The 18546-nt window shown below is 41.9% G+C and overlaps 1 protein-coding gene across 2 annotated transcripts in view; it reads right to left on the bottom strand.

Moving 5' to 3' along the window:
• The window catches only part of PCNT (pericentrin), a 102728-nt gene that overhangs the window by 27831 nt on the left and 56351 nt on the right, over window positions 1-18546 (bottom strand). For both annotated transcript variants that reach the window (XM_086750481.1, XM_086750482.1), the window contains exons 30-38: window positions 17440-17478; window positions 13030-13259; window positions 12464-12583; window positions 11969-11989; window positions 9104-9331; window positions 4565-4735; window positions 2793-2945; window positions 2004-2195; window positions 612-1733 (exon numbers count right to left, since the gene is read on the bottom strand). In XM_086750481.1, coding sequence (XP_086606607.1) covers window positions 612-1733; window positions 2004-2195; window positions 2793-2945; window positions 4565-4735; window positions 9104-9331; window positions 11969-11989; window positions 12464-12583; window positions 13030-13259; window positions 17440-17478 — 2276 coding nt within the window. The remainder of the gene's footprint in view (window positions 1-611; window positions 1734-2003; window positions 2196-2792; window positions 2946-4564; window positions 4736-9103; window positions 9332-11968; window positions 11990-12463; window positions 12584-13029; window positions 13260-17439; window positions 17479-18546) is intronic.

Raw genomic sequence — 18546 nt, 5'->3', positions numbered from 1 at the left:
GCCTTTTCCCCCCAGGGTCAATTTTGCTCCTTCATTCCCAACTCCTCTCCCTCCTCCCCTGCAGTGTGGATACCTGCTCTAGCACGGTCTCTTCCATGGGCTGTTTCTCACACTTTTTTTTCCCCCCTCTCACTGGCTGTGCAGCATTTTGCCCTTTCTTAAACACTTTTCCGCAGCAGTGCCGCGCACGTGGCTGATGGGCTCAGCTGTGTCCTGCGATGGAACCAGCTGTGCCTAGCATGGAGCAGCCCCAGTCTTTTCTCGTAGAGGCCTGTCTGCAGCTCCCTCGCTACCAACACCTTGCCACCTACACCCAATCTTAGGATGCATGCCCAAAACCATATCTAGCTCAGAAAAACTGACTGGATTAAGTTTTCACAAATCCTTGCCCTGTTCTTAGATCTTCCAGGCATCCACCTCTAGCCACTGCTGGAGAAACTATCCAGAGATAGACAGATCCTTCAACTGACTCGCCACAGCCATTTTTACACCACAGCATTCATCTTCACCCTTTCTTACAGCACTGAAAAGGACAGGAAAATGACACAAAATTGGATTATTTAAAAAAAAAAAAAACAACAAGTAATACTAGTAATAAACAAACCAAATACCAGTTTATCAGTAGGGGAAGCCAGTACTGCAAACGACTGATCAACATTTCCTTCCTGCTCTTCCAGTTCCTCCATTCCTTTTTTAAGAGCTTCGCCTTTCCCTTCTTTCCGGTAGACCGGCTTGAGAAGGTTAGTGTCTTCATGATCAGGTTGCTCCTTTGGCTTGTATGACTCCAGCTGTGAAATAAGTTCACCTCTTTCCCGTCGTAAGGCTTCAAGCTCTTTCACATAGGCCTCAATCTGACCTTCCAGTTTTGCGGTGCTACCTTGCAGTTCTTTGATTTCTCTCTGATAAGCTACTTCTTTCTGATTCAGTGCTTGCACCTGGAAATCAAGTCTAGAAACTTGTAACTGAAGACTATAAACATCTTGAGTCCCAATTGCATGTCTCTTTTCCAGCTCAGTTTGAAGCTCTGCTGCCTTTTTTGTTAAGTTCTGCAACTTGGTTGTGTCAGCTTCTCTTTGATCTGCCATTGTCTTCATTTGCATATCTTTCTCTAGAATATTTGCTTCCCTTTCTCTCACAGTATCTTCAAGTTCTTGAATGCGAGAAGCAGTCATCTTTGCTTCAACCTCTCTCTGAGAAAAACGTGTTTGGAAAAGGCTGTACTCTTCCTGAAGTGCATCGTACCGTATTCTCAAAGAGGTTAGCTCTGCAATGTACTGCTCTGATAAACCTTGTAATTTTTGGCATTTTTTCTCCAAAATTTCCTCTGCCATTTTGAACTGTGATTCCTTCTCTTTCAGTTGCTGCTGCAGAGCTTCTCTAGCAGTTGAGACAGTCTCCAGTTCCACCTGAAGTTCTCTCACTTTGGAGTGTAGCAGTGCATTTCCTCTGTTTGGATCGGTGTCACCCTGACAACCTACCAGTCCCCTCCTCAACTCATTCTGAAGGTTCTCCACTGGCTGTCCCAATGCAAGTTGATAGAGATCATCTTGGTTGTCACTAACTTCATGACATACTGGTCCAAATTGTACCAGCTCTTTTTGAAGCTTCTCAATTACTCCATGGAGTTGCTCTACCTCTTCATCTTTGTCCTTACGCAGCCTTTCCTGGTCACCACGAAGGTGCTCAACAAGTGATCTGAGTTCTTCAATTTCAGATTTTTGGTCTTCCATAACCTGAGTAAAAGGATAAGGTCTGAATATTACTCCATGTAGGCAGAATTACTACTGCACATAGAGCTTAAATTACATTTTTCTTCTGAATGCTGCAGGCATTAATTCACACATGTAACAGCAGGAAAAATTGCACACTTCAGCTGGTAGCTACTCAGAATACTGTCTACTTTCCTAAGAGAATTATCAAATAGATTTAATTGACAATAAGATTCTGTATAGTCTGCCTCCCTCAAGATCAAGCAATGAACATATAGTACCATATACTCTTACTTTATTGTCCAGAGTATTCTCTAGCTCACGTTGGAGCCTCCTCATCTGCTCATTCAAGTGATCTATTTCCTGATTCTTTTCTTTAAGTAGTGCTTGTGGGAATGACAAAGCCGAGGAGTCACTAATACTCGGGTCCTGATTCTGCTTCACATGATCCTGATTTTGCTTCACATGAAGATTTGTTAGATCCTCCTGATCAGAAAAAACAGCAATGTCATTAGAAAGGACTGACTTTCTCTCCCAACCTAATGGCAAAACAGAACCAAGGGCTTTATTTAAACATTCTCCTCCTTACTATAACGTTAGAGAACTCAAGAACACAACTACAGCTACTTTCTTTAGATTTGTACCACTGGACTAGACTGCCACAACACTTCTCAACTTTCAAGGCAAGAGATGAACACTCTTGATACCAGACTGACAACCAACCAGTTTTTTAACTTCTAACATTTGCTATGGCTGCAGAGGTCAGGAACACCCACAAAACTGTACTGTGTTTACTAAATGATAACACTGTAGTTCATAATCTGTCAGGGCTAGAAAAAAGCTAAGCTTTTTATTTAAATGAAACAACTGTAGAAGACAACGCCATAAGCACTAATTTAGAGTATCGGGGTTTTTTTGTTCTACAATACCCGGCATTAGCCTTGTAACAGTAACGCAATATTCCCCTGACAAGAGAAACAAACTGCATATCTGTTTATAACATTACGAGATGAAGATCACAACGCTCAAAGAAGGAGAGGTCTGAAGTTTTAGCTGGCGCACACGAAAGCTAAGAAAACCTACCTTCAGGTGTGCATTCTCTAACTGAAGCTGGCTGATGCTGGAAGCACTAATGTTTTTTTGCATCTCTAACTGCAAGTTCAGCTGCAATATCTCCTCGTTTTTACTGGTCAAATTATCTTTATATTGTTCTAGTTGGTCTAACAAGCTTGCAATCTAAAAAAAGAAGAAAACGCATAGTTGTTTTTATTAAGTCCTCTGGTTTCAAAATAGAGGGAGGATGGTTTCAAAATAGAGGGAGGTAGACTTCGATTAGATATTAGGAAAAAATTTTTTACACTGAGGGTGATGGAGCACTGTCCCAGGTTGCCCAGAGAGGTGGTGGATGCCCCATCCCTGGAAACATTCCAGGCCAGGTTGGCCGGGGCTCTGAGCAACCTGATCTGGTTGGAGATGTCCCTGCTCCTTGCAGGGGGGTTGGACTGGATGGGCTTTGAAGGTCCCTTCCCACCCAAACCATCCTGTGATTCTATGATTCTATTTAAGTAGAAAAGATATTACTTCATCCATTGGCTTATTTACTGTGAGCAAGCAACTTTGGCAAATTTTATGATTTAAACTCTCTCTAATAAATTTTCATTAATAAAATACTTGAGACATAAAAAGAGAGTAAGAAGCTAGCATTCCAGCTCCTCAGCTGCAAAACCAAAGTAGTGCAAAAGTGGTTTTCCACTTATTTAAAAAAAAACTTAACTGCTGATAAAAGATATGTTCTGAACAGTCGAGGCTTGACCACCGATGTAATTTGACACAGCAGTAGGAGAGAGGTTAGCGTTTGATGCCTAATGGAATCACAAGCAGTTAACTGCAGTGCTAATCCCAGTAACACAGCAATCCAAAATGTTCCGAGCATCGACTCCCTTCAACGTGTGAAAGGGCCAGGAGCTACACATTTCTCTGCTTGTAGCTGTTTGAAAGCTTGAGAGCAAAGAGCTATTTGGAAAGACTGTCATCTTGCCACCCACAGGACTTATCATCTCTTGCCTTAAAGGGTAGCAAGGCATAGGGGCTTGGAGAATGAAAAAGTTTCTGAAGTCAGACTTCATAACAGACATGGAACTTCCATCTGTAAGAAATAAATTTTTAATATCTTACTGCTCTTGAACCAATGGCGTACAATTAACTGGAGGATCCCCCATGTTTTTCTTGGCACATCCTAAACCGAACTGTGTGTTTGCATACTACAGATACTATAACAGTATGTAAAATTACATAAATAGACAGCAGGGGTGGGTCTGTGTATGTATCTGTGCACGTAAACCCCATGAAAGTTCTAAATACTGTGACCAATTACACTGCATTTCAGCTTAGCTTGGCACAAGTACTCATCACTGACATTCTCTGGCTCACAGAATAGAGAAGGTCAGATGACGCCATCATGGGTAATTGTCCCTTCTGTTCTTAACGGAATTATCGCTCCCTCTCGAAGTCAAACAAAAATATATCTACCTTCTGCTCCAGTACAACTTTAGAAGGAAAGGAAAATCCGTTTACAACAGATGTTGATCAATTGGTCTCAAAGTTGATGTAAATGATTACGAGACAGTTTCCAGTGGGAGAGGAGATGGACAGGGGGATGACAAAGCAGAACAAAGCAGGAAAAAGGAAGGTTCGTTAAAACCACAGCATAAAGAATACGGGGTGAGAAGGTACATTTACTACAATAGTCACTGCGGTTTTGAATGGCTTAAATTCCCTGCTACAAGTCTGCACAAAATGTTTCTGCAATGGTGTGAGGGATTCAGAAGTCTGCAGGACCCTACCAAGACTCTTACCTCTCTCTCTTTCATCTGAAGCACTTCCTGCTCTGCTTGTAACTGCTCCTTCAGCTCTGGGGCAGAACTGCTGTCTGCTGGTACTCTGTGCCTCGCTTCATCCAGTTTAGACTGCAGGGCAGAGATCTGAATCAGGTTATTGTACTGTTGCTGTTGCAACGCCTCTTTATCCTGCAAAACATTTTATTTTTTTTTTAATGTTAGAATTCGTCATTGTCAATATAGATGCTCACCTAACCAGAACAATCTTGCCAAAATACGTCACCATCCCTGACAAACCCCAGTGCAAGAAGACAAGTACCTAATCCCCACGGCCTATAAAGAAACAGGAGTGCAAAACAACTCAATGGTTTTAGCTCTTTTAAGGTTTTACCCCTTTATTTTTTTCTAAGTCAAGTTTAACAACTTCTGAAAAAGTAGCATTCAGGGATATATTAGGCTTCCTCATTTCCACAGTGTTGTATATGTTTAATAAGCTAAACATCTTGTTCTTGTAGCCATTTATTATGATACCATAAATTTAAGAGGTGGACACTTAATTTAAGAGATAGAGAGTTCTGGGGAGATCAAAACTATCACGTTAAGCCAGAATGTGAAGCACCAGCACTAAGTTTCTGTCAGATCTGTGGTCTCTCAAGCCACCCTAATTTTATTTATTTATTTTTAAAACATCTCCTTTGGTCCTCTTTCTCTCCCAGTCCTTCTCAGGAGCTAGGTCAGTCCAAGGAGGAAAGCTTCACTTGGGAAGTTGTCCAAACAGCAAGCATACACATTTCATAGAATCATAAAATCATAGAATGGTTAGAGTTGGAAGGGACCTTCAAAGCCCACCCAGTCCAACCCCCCTGCCAGGAGCAGGGACATCTCCAACCAGATCAGGTTGCTCAGAGCCCCGGCCAACCTGGCCTGGAATGTTTCCAGGGATGGGGCATCCACCACCTCTCTGGGCAACCTGGGCCAGTGTTCTACAACCCTCATTGTAAAAAAATGTTTTCCTAATATCCAATCTAAATCTATCTCCCTCTGTCTTAAAAACATTACCCCTGGTCCTATCACAACAGGCCCAAAAAAAAAAAAAAAAAAAAAAAAAAAAAAAAAAAAGTAATTTCCTACAAGGCCCTCACTAGAAGAGGAATTTGCTGCCTTTTCTTTGAAGAAAAGATTTTGCATGAATTTTTTTGGCTTTTTTTTTTTTTCCTTTCATTTTTAAACGCACTGCCCTGATCGTTTTTCTCTTTCACAGGAGACTGGCCAGGCTGGTGGTGGGTCCCTTCTGTGCCTGGAACTGTACAGGAGGTAGTCCATCTGTCCACGTGATGAGATTGTGTTCTGGAAGACTGCACGCTTCAATTTGTACATAATACAAGAAAGGCCAGCTGGACAAGAAACCTACGGCAGTAACGGTCTCTGCTGTTCAACACCTACTCTGCCCACAGCTCAATACACGTCCTTCTAAGAGAAGGGTTATGGGGGGGGGGAAAAAAAAAAAAGTCTGAATTTGGCTTATTTAGACTCATCACATGGTTTGCCAAAACGTTATGTAAAATCTGACCATTTCCAATCAAAGATAAGGAAGACCCTGAGTACATGGATAGCATCTTCTGGTCTTAAAATGAAAGAAGCATCAGTTAAAAAAAACCAAAAAACAACAAACCAAACCAAAAACCCCAAAGTTAATGCTGCATCGCAGCACCAAAACAGCGTGCCCAAGGACAGGTCTTTAAAACAGCTGCCCAAACGTCCACACCCATCCTAACCAGGCCATCTGATCCCCACCCAGCAGCCCCCAGCCGGTCCCCACTGGCTGTCCGGCCAGCTCTGGGAGAGTCCAGGCACACGCAGCTCGTGAGGAAAGAGGAAATTACAGGGCAGACAGCTAGCTAGGGTAAAAAGCTGTGTCATTCGCACCTCATATCACTGGCAGGACAAAACCCAAATGTAATAATTATGAAAGCATCGCTCAGGCATTTTGGGGTAGGAAAGTACTTATCACAGAAATATTTTTGCTTGTCCTGAAGGGAAACATGAAAACTCTTCTCGCCATCACATGAAACCTGTTATATTAACCAGCTCCCCACGCATCCTGCTGCCGTGCACGGAAGGACACACGTAACAACAAAACCCAAGCAACAAGAGAGCCTTTTTTGTTTTATATTAACTAAAACCGAGATGTTATCCACACCATTTTAAAGCTCATCTTGATCACCGACAGAAAAAACCTCCAGTAACAACGTGCAAATCCAGCTTCCTGCAGAACTGGGCTGCCTTACCTCAGATGTTCCTGCTCATACTGGACAGCAGAGCTGCAAGCGTGCCACAGCTCACCGTGTCACCTCTGCACACAAGAGCATTCCCCAGTTGCTATGTTCTGAGGTTGCTACAGCAGCCCAGCAAAAATAAGGGGCAACTCAGGGAAAAATCAGAGCTTTATGTAACGCACCTTCACTGTAAAACCACCTTCTGAACGCAGATGCAGTCTAACGTGGTATCTTCTTTCACAGATATCGAAATCCATAAACGAGCCCCACTTTCGGGACCTCAAGCCAAAGGGTGAGCAATCCTCCCAGCACAGCTCTCACCAGAAGTGTCAATGCTGCGTACCAACAACCTGAACAACTGAAAGGAACTGGACCAGGAGGAAACCAGACCTGCTGCACGCACGTGATGGTAGGATAATTGGATCTGCCAGCTCTCGGTTTAGTCAGTGTTCTTCACAAACAGACACCACTTCCCATGCAAAATTACTCTTTCCAGATCTACTTCTTATCAGCACTAGTCTCCGTTATCTGCAATACTCACATTTATGTATGTTGGAATTTGGGGGACAATACAAATCTGTAACTGCCAGTCACATCAAGTGTGTTTTTACAGAAAAATTTAAGGACATGCCATCATTCTTAGAGCTCTCTTGGCACTTACAGCACGAAATTGCTTCAAGACAAGCCACTACAATGCCTACAGTTGGCAAATCAAATAGTATAACCTTGTTTAAAGGTTTCACAGAAAGCCAAGATTTCAGAGACGAGAAAAACCTGCCAACAGCAGTATCACAGTCTCCACCCACTCTAAGGCAAGCCAGACAAAGCTAAAAGGCACAGCTTTGTATGTTTGGATAAAATCACAGAATAGCTTAAGCTGGGAAGGGTCTCTAGAGCTCTCTGGTCCAATCTCTGACTCAAAGCAGAACCAACTTGGCTCTGCTCAGGGCCTTGGCCAGCTGAATTCTGAACGTCTCCAAGTCACAGAGACACCACTGTCACTCTGAGCTCTTTCTTCAACATTTTGCTGCCCCCAGGATGACCGTTCCCCTCCCCAACATTTAATTACAATTTCCCTTGTTGCAGTTTATGCTCATATCTTCTCATCCTCTCACTGTGCACCTCCAAGTCTGACCCTGTAGAATCATAGAATGGTTTGAGTGGGAAGGGACCTTCAAAGGCCATTCAGCCCAACCCCCCTGCAAGGAGCAGGGACATCTGCCTCCCTCTATTTTGAAACCATTAACCCTCGTCCTGTCACAACAGTCCCTGCTGAACAGTCTCTCCCCACCTTTCCTGCAGCCCCCTTTAGCCACTGGGAGGCCGCTCTCAGGTCTCCCTGGAGCCTCCTCTTCTCCAGGCTGAACAGCCCCAGCTCTCTCAGCCTGGCCTCACAGCAGAGCTGCTCCAGCCCTCTCAGCATCTGCGTGGCCTCCTCTGGACCCTCTCCAATTGGTCCATGTCCTTTCTATGTTGCGGGCTCCAGAACTGGACGCAGTACTCCATCTTCTCTATAACCTCATATAATGTCGTTGTAGGCAACCACAAGATCTCCACAAAGCTAAACAAACCCTGCTCTCTCAGCCTCCTCTCAAAAATCATTTTCTCCAGCCCCCTGACCATCTTGATGGTCCTTTGTTAGACTTGGTCCAGTATCCTGATGTCTTTCTTGTACACGGGAGTTGAAAATCAAGTAGTTCTCCAGATGCAATCTCACAAGTGTCAAATAGATGGGAATAACAGTACCTAATAAACTGTGACTGGCTAAAACCAAAAACTACCTAGTTCAATATTTTAAAAATGAAAAATAGAAGCAAATATTTACCAAATTAGCAATTAAACTAATAAATTTAGTTTAGATCATGCCACTCTCAAATCTTCAAACTTGACAGACACACCAACAATACTTAACCAAGGAAAATTGCCAGGAGGAAAGGGAAACATTTCGTTTAAACATAGTTACTTCTTGAAGACCCACAATGTTTCATATTCAGTAACACTATCTTCTCAGGAACTTCCAGAGAAGCAAAAGAGCAGATGTGATCCCTGCAGACGTGACAACCGTCAAAAAGTAGCCTCTCCAGTAAGTAGGATTGTAGTGCATAAGACCACAGCTTGTTTAAGACCGTGGCTGCAGTACCTGCCATCAATACAACAGTTTAGCTTAGCGCTAGGTGCCAGGGATCGTCTCCTACAACACCCTAACACCGCCATCGATATCCCCCATGAGGACACTGTCGGCATAATCCCACACCCATCCAAATAACTATTTCAAAATTACTTGTTTTAATTCGGTTTCCACTTTCTTCATTTTTTGCAGCTGTTGTTCAAGGCAGTGTACAGTCTTTGACACTTCAGTACTGCTGCGCTCCAGCTCCCCTATCTGTGCCACCAGTTTTTCTATCTCTTTATCACGAGCTGTAATTTCTTGGTGTTTTTGTTCCTTTTCTAATAACAGCTTATTGTAATCATCCATCTTCTCTTTTATTTCTGCTTGCAAAGATTCTACCTGTACAGGAGACACACCACACAGATATTCAGGCGATATTACAAACTTCCAGTTGGGAGCAAGAGCAGTTTCATGGCAAAGCAGGCGGAGTGTTACTACAGACTAAACTACCGCTAAAATCCCAGGCAAAGGTAAAACCAGATGTGGACAGAAAGGATGAAAAAGTGACTTTCTGAAATCTCGTCTTCCAAATGCAGCAGCTCTTAAATACACATTTGATTACTCTCTTAATATTTGCAGTATGCTAGCCAAGTGCTGGATGAAGGCATACTCTCAAGGTCCAGTGGTCATCAAAAGCAGCCTTATAGTGTGAGGGATTTTTTTGTTTGTTTAGGGTTCAAAACCCCAAGATTACATGAATTATTACTAACAGCATTTGATGTATTTCTGTAACCTCAGAATCCTCTTCCACTGCTTTAAGGAATTCCAGTTTAAAGGAAGATACCAAGAATTGAAAGATAAATACACGACATAGCAAACTCAATGCCTGCAAATCACAGAGATTTGCAGTGGTCAACACAGGACAGGTACTCTTTTTCCAAAAAGCGCTTAAATGTGAGGAGAATTTGTCATGTGAGCTCACTGAGACGAAATCATACACAGAGCTGCAGGAAAACTGTCACTCATTCATCCCAGGAATTCAGGTGAAGGCAAGGCTAGGAGCTTTGCTGGGTAACAGAGGCAGGAGAGAACCAAGTGTGACAGACAGACGACATCAGAAGTCAAAGTCATTAGGCACGCTGAGAGCAAGCTCAGGTAGGAAAGCAGAGGGAAACCTTTTAAAGAAGAAATAATTTGGTCAATAGTAATCAGCAAGGAAGATGAGATTTTTACAAAATAAATGCTTTCTTCATCAAGAAGTCTGAATTTACGAAAACTCCACTTCACTATTATAAACCAAAAATTTTTCATATTAATATAAAACTTTACATATTCAAAGTATTGTACAGGTATTACTAAAGCAGAAAAACAGCCTTTAGCAAAATACCAAAGACTAGAGTTAATGTAGTCAAATTAATAAGCTACGTCGCAGGTTAGTTAATAATACCGATAGTGAATAACATCACATTTTTAACTGCTTTACACAAAAGGCCTTACACAAAAGCTTTTTGGATTAGAAAAATCTTTTAGAAGTCTAATACTTCCTCACGCTATGAAATTTTGACATAAGCCATCAGAATCCCAGAAACTATGACACTTCGCACATGGAAAGCGTGGTTTTTCACACCACGTTGCTAGAAAGCGAGGGCTGCACTCTTGCAGCTCAGGAAACACTTTCACAGCCTTCACCCTCATGGCATACTCTCAGATGGTAGCTCCCAGTACCAGTCAGCGCTCTTTTCTCAAAATAATCCCACTCGCATATTCCTTGAGTCTAGAGAACAGCAGAGAGAACAGCTAGGAACTTGTTGTAACTCCTTCATGCAGAAATAAGAAGTTCAAGTGAACCGAACTGTTTCAGAGTGAGTTAAGCAACTACTGACGTTACACCAACTGTACAAGAACTGTCTAAATCCTGACATTTTATTTTGGCACAGATTGTGCGCGTACCTCGCCCTACCCACAAATGTCACTTGCCAAGTTACCTTCTTTGGGTGCTTTTCTCCAGTTAAGCTTTAAACCTTCCTGAGAGAGGTTGCAAAGTGACAGCAGCTATTCTTAGCTTTTTCAGATCTTCCTCTTCACTAAGCCACAAGCACGCTAATAAATAGCAGCTAAGTGTCATCCATCTAACATCTTGGATAGAAAGCAAGCTGTGGTCTTTGATGTATTTTGAATAACCTGACATGTATCTTTTGTGATTCTGTATGCCCAAGACTTAGGAAAAGACTGCCACAGAGGTATAACCTTCTGGGTACAAAAAGATCTTCAACAAGCTGTGTGATCTTCAAACGAAAAACCTTTGCCGTTCTTTTTCTGGTCCTTGCCAAATATCACTTTTTTATGTAAATAAAACGTAGGCTATGTGTGTGATGCAGTCAGAAAATCTGAATGTCAGGTAATGGCATTCATGCAAACGAGAAGTCGAGACTGAGGTAGAATAATAAGTAATCATTCTGCTTCTCCAGAAGCCTAATGAAATCCTACTGGAGGTTACAGAAGGCAAGTGAAAAATCAGGCGGCCTCCAGCATGGAAAATTCATTCTGTCAAAGTTTCAGTTGTTTCTACAAGATTTGCTGCTGTGACAGAGGCACAGAATTTCATAAACTGTACCTGAACGAATACATGGAAATCAAATTCGGTAGTGCACACATGGAAATTTAAGAGTAGGGCCACAGACAAAAGCTGAAGGCTAAGGCACAGTGTATCATCGTCATCCCATTATCTTTCTTTCATACTCTGAACCTCAACTTCTCCTTTTGTGCCAAAAAGCCCTTTTACAGTAAGTAACTGCCTGTAATGCAAGTGAACCCGGAGAATGAAGCACGTTGTACAGGATATCAAACGGAAAACAGTTCCTCACTCCTCGCAAGAATTCTGCCACGCTAACACAGGTATCTTTATCTCCAAGTCAAGCTGAAGCAGGTTTGTCAGATCAAGAACAGGAAAAAAAGCCAAAGCAGATCTAATTAATAGAAGGGATTGAAAGGAAAAGGAAAGAAAGGTTAAAGAGATGTTCATGCTGTGTTCCATACCTGTAGAATCAAGTCATAGTTCTGTATAATGTTCATTTATGTGAAAGAAAAGCAAAAACAAAAAAGCAAAAGTTAATCTTTGAAACCAAGCATCAAACAAATGAACATGTGAAAAAAAAGAACTGACTTATAAACTTCAATAGGACAAGGCATGCAAAAAACATCTCTTACTACAGCTGGTATAGCTGGAAAAATCAAACACGTTTAGAACCCAAAAGTAATCCCTCAGGTGTGCTCCGCAGAGCAGAGTGTCTGTATTGTTGGTCTCAGTTAATTTAAGCTGGACTTACAGGCTGTGAAACTTTACTGTAACGCACAAACAACATTTCTTTCCATCTCCATATGAAATAACACAAGTACACTGCCTACATGTAGTCCAGTCAGCTCGGGGAAAATACGCTCGCTGGGTGACAACAAAGGAAGAAAAAAAAATCTCTCAAGAGACAACCCTCCAAGACAAGACAGGTTTTGGCCACTAAGTGTGATTTTACTCACCCTGTACTCTCTGGGCTCTCCTGAATTCTGTGGTTTTACTGAAAGTTTTAACTGTTCTTCCAGCTTCTGAATTTCCTCCTGAAAATCATCACGTTCGTGTTCCCTTTCTATGGCTTGTTCCTGCAAATTCAGACAGAGAGAATTTAAATCTTTTAAAATAAACTTTTCGTTTCACTAAAACACTGAGTACAAGAAAAATCTGGGGTTTGTTTTTGTGGTTTAAGAAACTATGCTCACTTAAAAATAATTACCACCTTTTAGTAGTCCTGAAGGTCTAGCTAAAACGTCAGGGAAAGACAAAAAAACCTTTTTGACTCCAATGTACACACGAATTACAACTCTCAGTTAATAAAAAGAAAAAAGAAAAAGATCCTGTAATGCTATGGAAAGGGAATTTAAAAACTGCATCTTTTTTTCTTTTGCAAGACTAGAATACCGAGGTCTGAATTTGAAACCAAACAGAAAGCATCACATTTTAGGAACCATATTCCAAGTCTCAGTCACAAAGTAGGAGGAGTTATTTGTCATCTCCAAAACCATGGAAACGTGGTATGAAGTTTGCTTACATCCATGAACTGTCGTTGGTTTTTAAGCTGTTTTTCAAGAACTTGAATTTGCTGTTTTAATTCAGCAACCTCCAGTAACTGCGTAGCCAGGTCTTGATTGCTATGCAGTTGTTCTTCCAGTTCCACCTCCAAAACTTTCATTTGAGAGCGTAAGTTGGAATGATCCTTTTCTGCCTGACATTGGAGCTCTAATTTCTCCTTTGCTAAAAATTCTACTTCCTTGAGTAGGCCTGAATAAAAACACAAAAATAACAACAAAGTTCTCAATGCAGGGTACAAAAAACAAATGAATTTGACATGAGAATAAATTCAGGTACTTTGGACAGCATGAAAACCAAAGAAAAATCTCCTGAGATGGTCTGTAAGAGACACAAAAGGAAGTGTGACACTTGATTGCCCATTGTGTCTCTGAAAGCCATCTTGTTAAGACTGTTGTGCAACGTAGTAAAGGAGGACACCGACATCTGTTCCCAATCCCAAAGTGAAGCCTGGTTAGAGATACTCTGGGCACACAGAAAGCTTTCACCTTCGCTCCTGGAGACCTCACAATTCCAGAGAGCCCCATCTCACCTGACCAGGACTCCTTCAAATTCCCTCCCTAGGTCCTTGGCCTCTCAGCCCCGGTTCCACACTTCTCCTGCCCCAGAGGCTCCTTTCAAACCACACTAGATCCTCAATCCTCCAAATTCATTCCATCCCTAAATTTAAGCCCCACACCCCACTTTCAGCCACCTAATCTCTCACACCTATCCTTCACCATTCTATCCTAAATCCTTGCCACCCCTTCCATCCCAACTTCCCACCTCACTTCAAATCTCTTCCCAGTCAGGCCATCTGATGCTGAATCCGCAATTCCTCCAAACTGTCACGATGAGATCCTCCTCAGCCCTCCATCATCCAGTCTCAGGTCAGCCTCTCAGTTACTCCTTTGCCTCGTGCCATGCTGGATACTGCTGCTGATGTCTACGCTGTTGAGTCTACCTTTTCAGTGGCCACCCATGCCCAGTCCTACCCTGAAGCTAGCTGCTATGACAAAGCAAAGTTCTCTGAACCCAAGCGGAGATTAAAACCCAGAGAAAAATCATGCTTACAGAAGATTGCTCAGTTCCGAGGCCATAAAGGGAAGAAACCTGGGAAAAAGCTGCCACCTATTTGCAGCCACAGACTGCAAAAGAAATACCACAACTACAAAAATGTACATGTTTCAAGATTATTTAAGTTATTAAGAGTTAATTTAAACCTACAAACTGCACTTCCAATCAGTTGGATGCACTGAATACGCTGTTTAGGAGACCCAAACTGAGACGGTACCGCCAACGCACTTGCAGAAAAACTATTTTAATGTGAACATAGCCAAAATTAACCTGAACACAAAAACAGAAGTCTGGCTATTTAGTATTTAAAGCAAGGTCCTGCAAAAGCTCATTATTTTACTTATCAAATGTCCCATTATTCATCTTGACTGTTTTCAGTCATAAAGAAAAAAAGTTAAGTCTGTGATTCCAACAAGGAGCTTAACTGGTCATCCAGCCCAGTTCCCAGAACAGGGCAATTCCCTTTTCCAAGCATGATCAACTCAATTCACATGATTTAAGATCTTCTCTAGTGCTTCACTATCCACAGGTATTTAATTAAGTTTCTAGACACCTTAAAAGAAGTCGAGAAACAAGAACATTTCTATCGTCATGCTTAAGAGGGTAAGCATCACAAGCTCAGAACGATGCATTAGCATTTCCATGAAACGTTGGAGAAAATGTCGCTGCAGTAAGGACAATGGAACAGAGCACGCTGGAACTGTGAAGTCTCTGTCTCTGGAAATTAAAGACGCTGGACAAAGAGAAACAAGTAAAGCAGATTCTGTTTCAAGATAAAAATATGGACTAAATGAGCTCGAGGTCCTCGGCAACCCTGTGACTCCACGATTTAGTCACCCTGGTCTCTTGCTGTAGTAACTGTACCTTCTCTTCATTAGGACAATATTCAAACATGCAGGATAAAACAAAGAGGTTAACTGAGCAAAGAAAACCGAGCGGATGTGGAGCTGCACCAGATTCTTTAACTGTTTGTCAGATTTGCTAAGCATCCACAGCAGCTTCTGAAACCAACTGAAATGGACACCAAATTGCTTACAGTCACTTGACTTCTTCAGCACGTGTAGCGTACATGTACATTGCCGATGTGAGAGCATGACACACATCAGCTGAAGGAAAACAACAGAACCCAAACCATTTTGCAGTCACTTTAGACAACGCATTAAGAGCCCTGCCCTCCCTCTACAGATGGGTCCGCTGGCACTGGGCCTCTCCTGCCATTTGAAATTTGCTATTGGCTGATAAATACAAATCACAAGATTAAGAGAAGACTTTGAGGAACTGCTGGAGATACAAACACAGACTACATATCTCAAAAAGCTCAAGTCCTGGTAAGTACTTTCTGCCTTTGGGTGATAATCCACAACTACATCCCAACCGCACTTCACTCCAAGCACTGACTCTGCAAACTCGCTGTCACCGAAAGCAGTACCTCCGATGCCTCCACAGTAACAACAACTGGGCAATCGCTGTGTCACACTCCCTACTTTTTCCAGCACCGTGCTAAATAATCACATGAACTAAGCTTCACGTTTCCTAATCAAGTGTTCATCGAGTTGTGGATGTAACTCAGGCTCTGGCAGAGTGCACGCAGGTGAATGCGGAGTCTCTCACAGTCCCACAGGAGGGGCGCGTGTGTAGACTGACCCACTGAGAAAAGAACTCATGCCTCTGTGAAAACAAGCACAGGAATTTTTCCTTCTGTATCCTAAGAAACGTGGTCATTAACAAGTCAAAGGCTTCTCTTTAGCACTACAGCTTTCTGAGGAACGGAATACTGATTAGATAAAACTGAAATGAACAGTACAGGTCACCTCCTCAGGCAGAAATGCAAGTTAACGGAAAAAAGTACTTAGGCTTTTATGTGGAATTGAAAATGTGTCCTAGAAAGCAGGTGTCACATTTTGGCAATCTCAGTAAGTGTGGTCTGCTTGAGGAATTTTCAATTTGTATTTTGTTTTAAGCACACTTTCCCAAAGAGTGTAAATATAATTCCAAGCAACATGAATAGATCATAGATCACACGTGTTTCTTTGTAGGGACAGACCTGCTATCTATTAATGCTAACTCAAACGATGCAATTCCATTTCGGCAATGCCCCAGCACACTCCGCCCCACTCCCGAGACCATCATTAGCAAACGCCAAGCTCCAGCCGAAGCGCATTCGATTAGCGAGGCCATTCTGCTCACGTTAGTACTCCACATCCAAAAAAAGGGAGGAGGCATCAGCTTCTCAAGGAATATGCCATGCCAATCAACGCCAACCAATATGACTTTTTTTATATAATACTTTCCACATCCTACAAACAGTTCCAAAACAGAGGAAGAGTACTATAGGTGGCTGGGGTGGGGTAAAACAGCCTAGTGCAGGTTTTTAACTCTAACTGGAATTCACCTAGATAATTCTTTTTTATTCACCTGAAGGACTTGGTTTACCCAGCTCACAGCCTTTGGGGGAAAAGAAAAAGCCTAGAAACAAGAAGCAGTGAATATGCAAGAGAACACATCTATGAATATGTATGTGCTTATAAATAAAATTAATCTAAAAACGCAATAAGAGTTATATTTAGAGTGGACCAGCTATGAATTTATCAGATCTAAATGTTTGCTACTCAGGAGTTAACTATGCACACTTGAGTTTAGGAGGGGGAAAAAAAAAAAAAGTCTCGTTCAATTTGGCACCTACAAATTTTACTGCAGCATTAGACTTCCAAAGTCAGCGTAAAACTCTGTGGATCCTTCTTGCTTGTTTGTGGTTTCACCTTCCCTTCCATAGCCCTCCTTACCATTCTGCTCTGCTCTTCTTTTTTCTGATCTCCCTATCCATTCAATTACATGTCTCTAGTCTCCCTTGGACTTCCTTTAGTTCCTGCTGTGTTTATTTATCTCTCTAGTTTACATCACCTCGAATATTTTGCTTTTTTTTTTCCCCTTCTAAATTAATTTAATCATTTTAACAGCCCACTGTGTATCATTAGAAGGTCACAGCAAGCTTACAACCCACTCCATCACCTCAAAAGAAAAATGACATGAAACATAAAGACAATAGCACAATGTATTTTAAGCCTAACAGTAGCAAAACATTTTTTCCTTTAAATATTGATCAGTGAATTGAATATTCTTAGTTTTAGTTGTTTTCTGATGCATCACAGAAGTTGTAACTTTTTTTTTGCCAAGGTATTAATAATCCCAGTAATTTCTTGGGCCGATTAATGAAGTACTATTCCTCTTTGTTAAAATAAAACCAAAACTATCAATTCTTTCACTCAGTGTTACAGCAACGCAAACCAGAAAAAACTCCACACTCATCATTACAAACCTGAACCTTCTTTCTGTGCTACATGAGCAACAGGCGTTCCTAGAAATCAAAACACAAGACATGTACAAGGCAAGAACAGGATGTTGTGATCCACTCCATCTTCCAAATCGCTTAAAATTCATACGTAATACAGATAGTGCCTACCTTCTATTTGGCAAAAATGCACGTCGCCTTTACTATGACACAAAGCTCCTGATGATGTATGTTGATCCGTGTCTGTAACCGGACCAGAGCTACTACAGAAACGGTTTTACACTATAACCATGCAGGTCTGTTGCAACATTCTTAGTTAGCCATTTATGCGTTTTCTAAGACAATCAATATTCTCTTTTCACAATTTTCCCTGGACAGAGATGGAATAATTAATGCCTCAAACCCCTCTTTTAGTTCCTGACGGGGGATTCAAAGCAGGAGTCAGGCCAGTGGGACTCGCTGGCACAGACTGACAGACTCTGTAATCTGTCATACATTTCCACGGCACAAAGAGGTACTTGTGTTCAACAATATCATGGAACTATTCTGCGTTTCCTGTGGGATATATTACTCAAGGCCATAATCACTGTTGCAAAGCAAGCACAACATGCATTCAGTTTCAGTTACAGCCCCTGAATCTGTAAGTTCTCCTGTCTTCCTCCACCTCTTCCTCTGATTACTGAGGCAAACAAGCGTACGCTGTGTAACCCAGGACAATCTGCATGAGACTGCTACTCAATTTTCTCTATAGGTAACAGTAAGATATTAAGATGTCACATGAAAGGTCAGAGGTAGATGCAACTTTTAATATTAACACAGGTACTATACTTTTTAGCAGGGCCTGTAGCAATAGGACAAGGTGCAATGGTTTTAAACTAAAGAAGGCAGATTCAGACTAGAGGTAAGGAAGAAATTTTTTACACTGAGGGTGGTAGAACACTGGCCCAGGTTGCCCAGAGAGGCGGTGGATGCCCCATCCCTGGAAACGTTCCAGGCCAGGTTGGCCGGGGCTCTGAGCAACCTGATCTGGTTGGAGATGTCCCTGCTCCGTGCAGGGGGGATGGACTAGAAGGCCTTAAAAAGGTCCCTTCCAACCCAAACCGTTCTATGATTCTATGCACAATACGAATATTT

Source organism: Chlamydotis macqueenii, chromosome 6 (assembly GCF_036417535.1).
Source record: "Chlamydotis macqueenii isolate bChlMac1 chromosome 6, bChlMac1.mat, whole genome shotgun sequence".
In the NCBI taxonomy this organism is placed as follows: domain Eukaryota; kingdom Metazoa; phylum Chordata; class Aves; order Otidiformes; family Otididae; genus Chlamydotis; species Chlamydotis macqueenii.
Note: the sequence above shows the minus strand (reverse complement) of the source record. Positions and strands in the feature narration are given on the sequence as shown.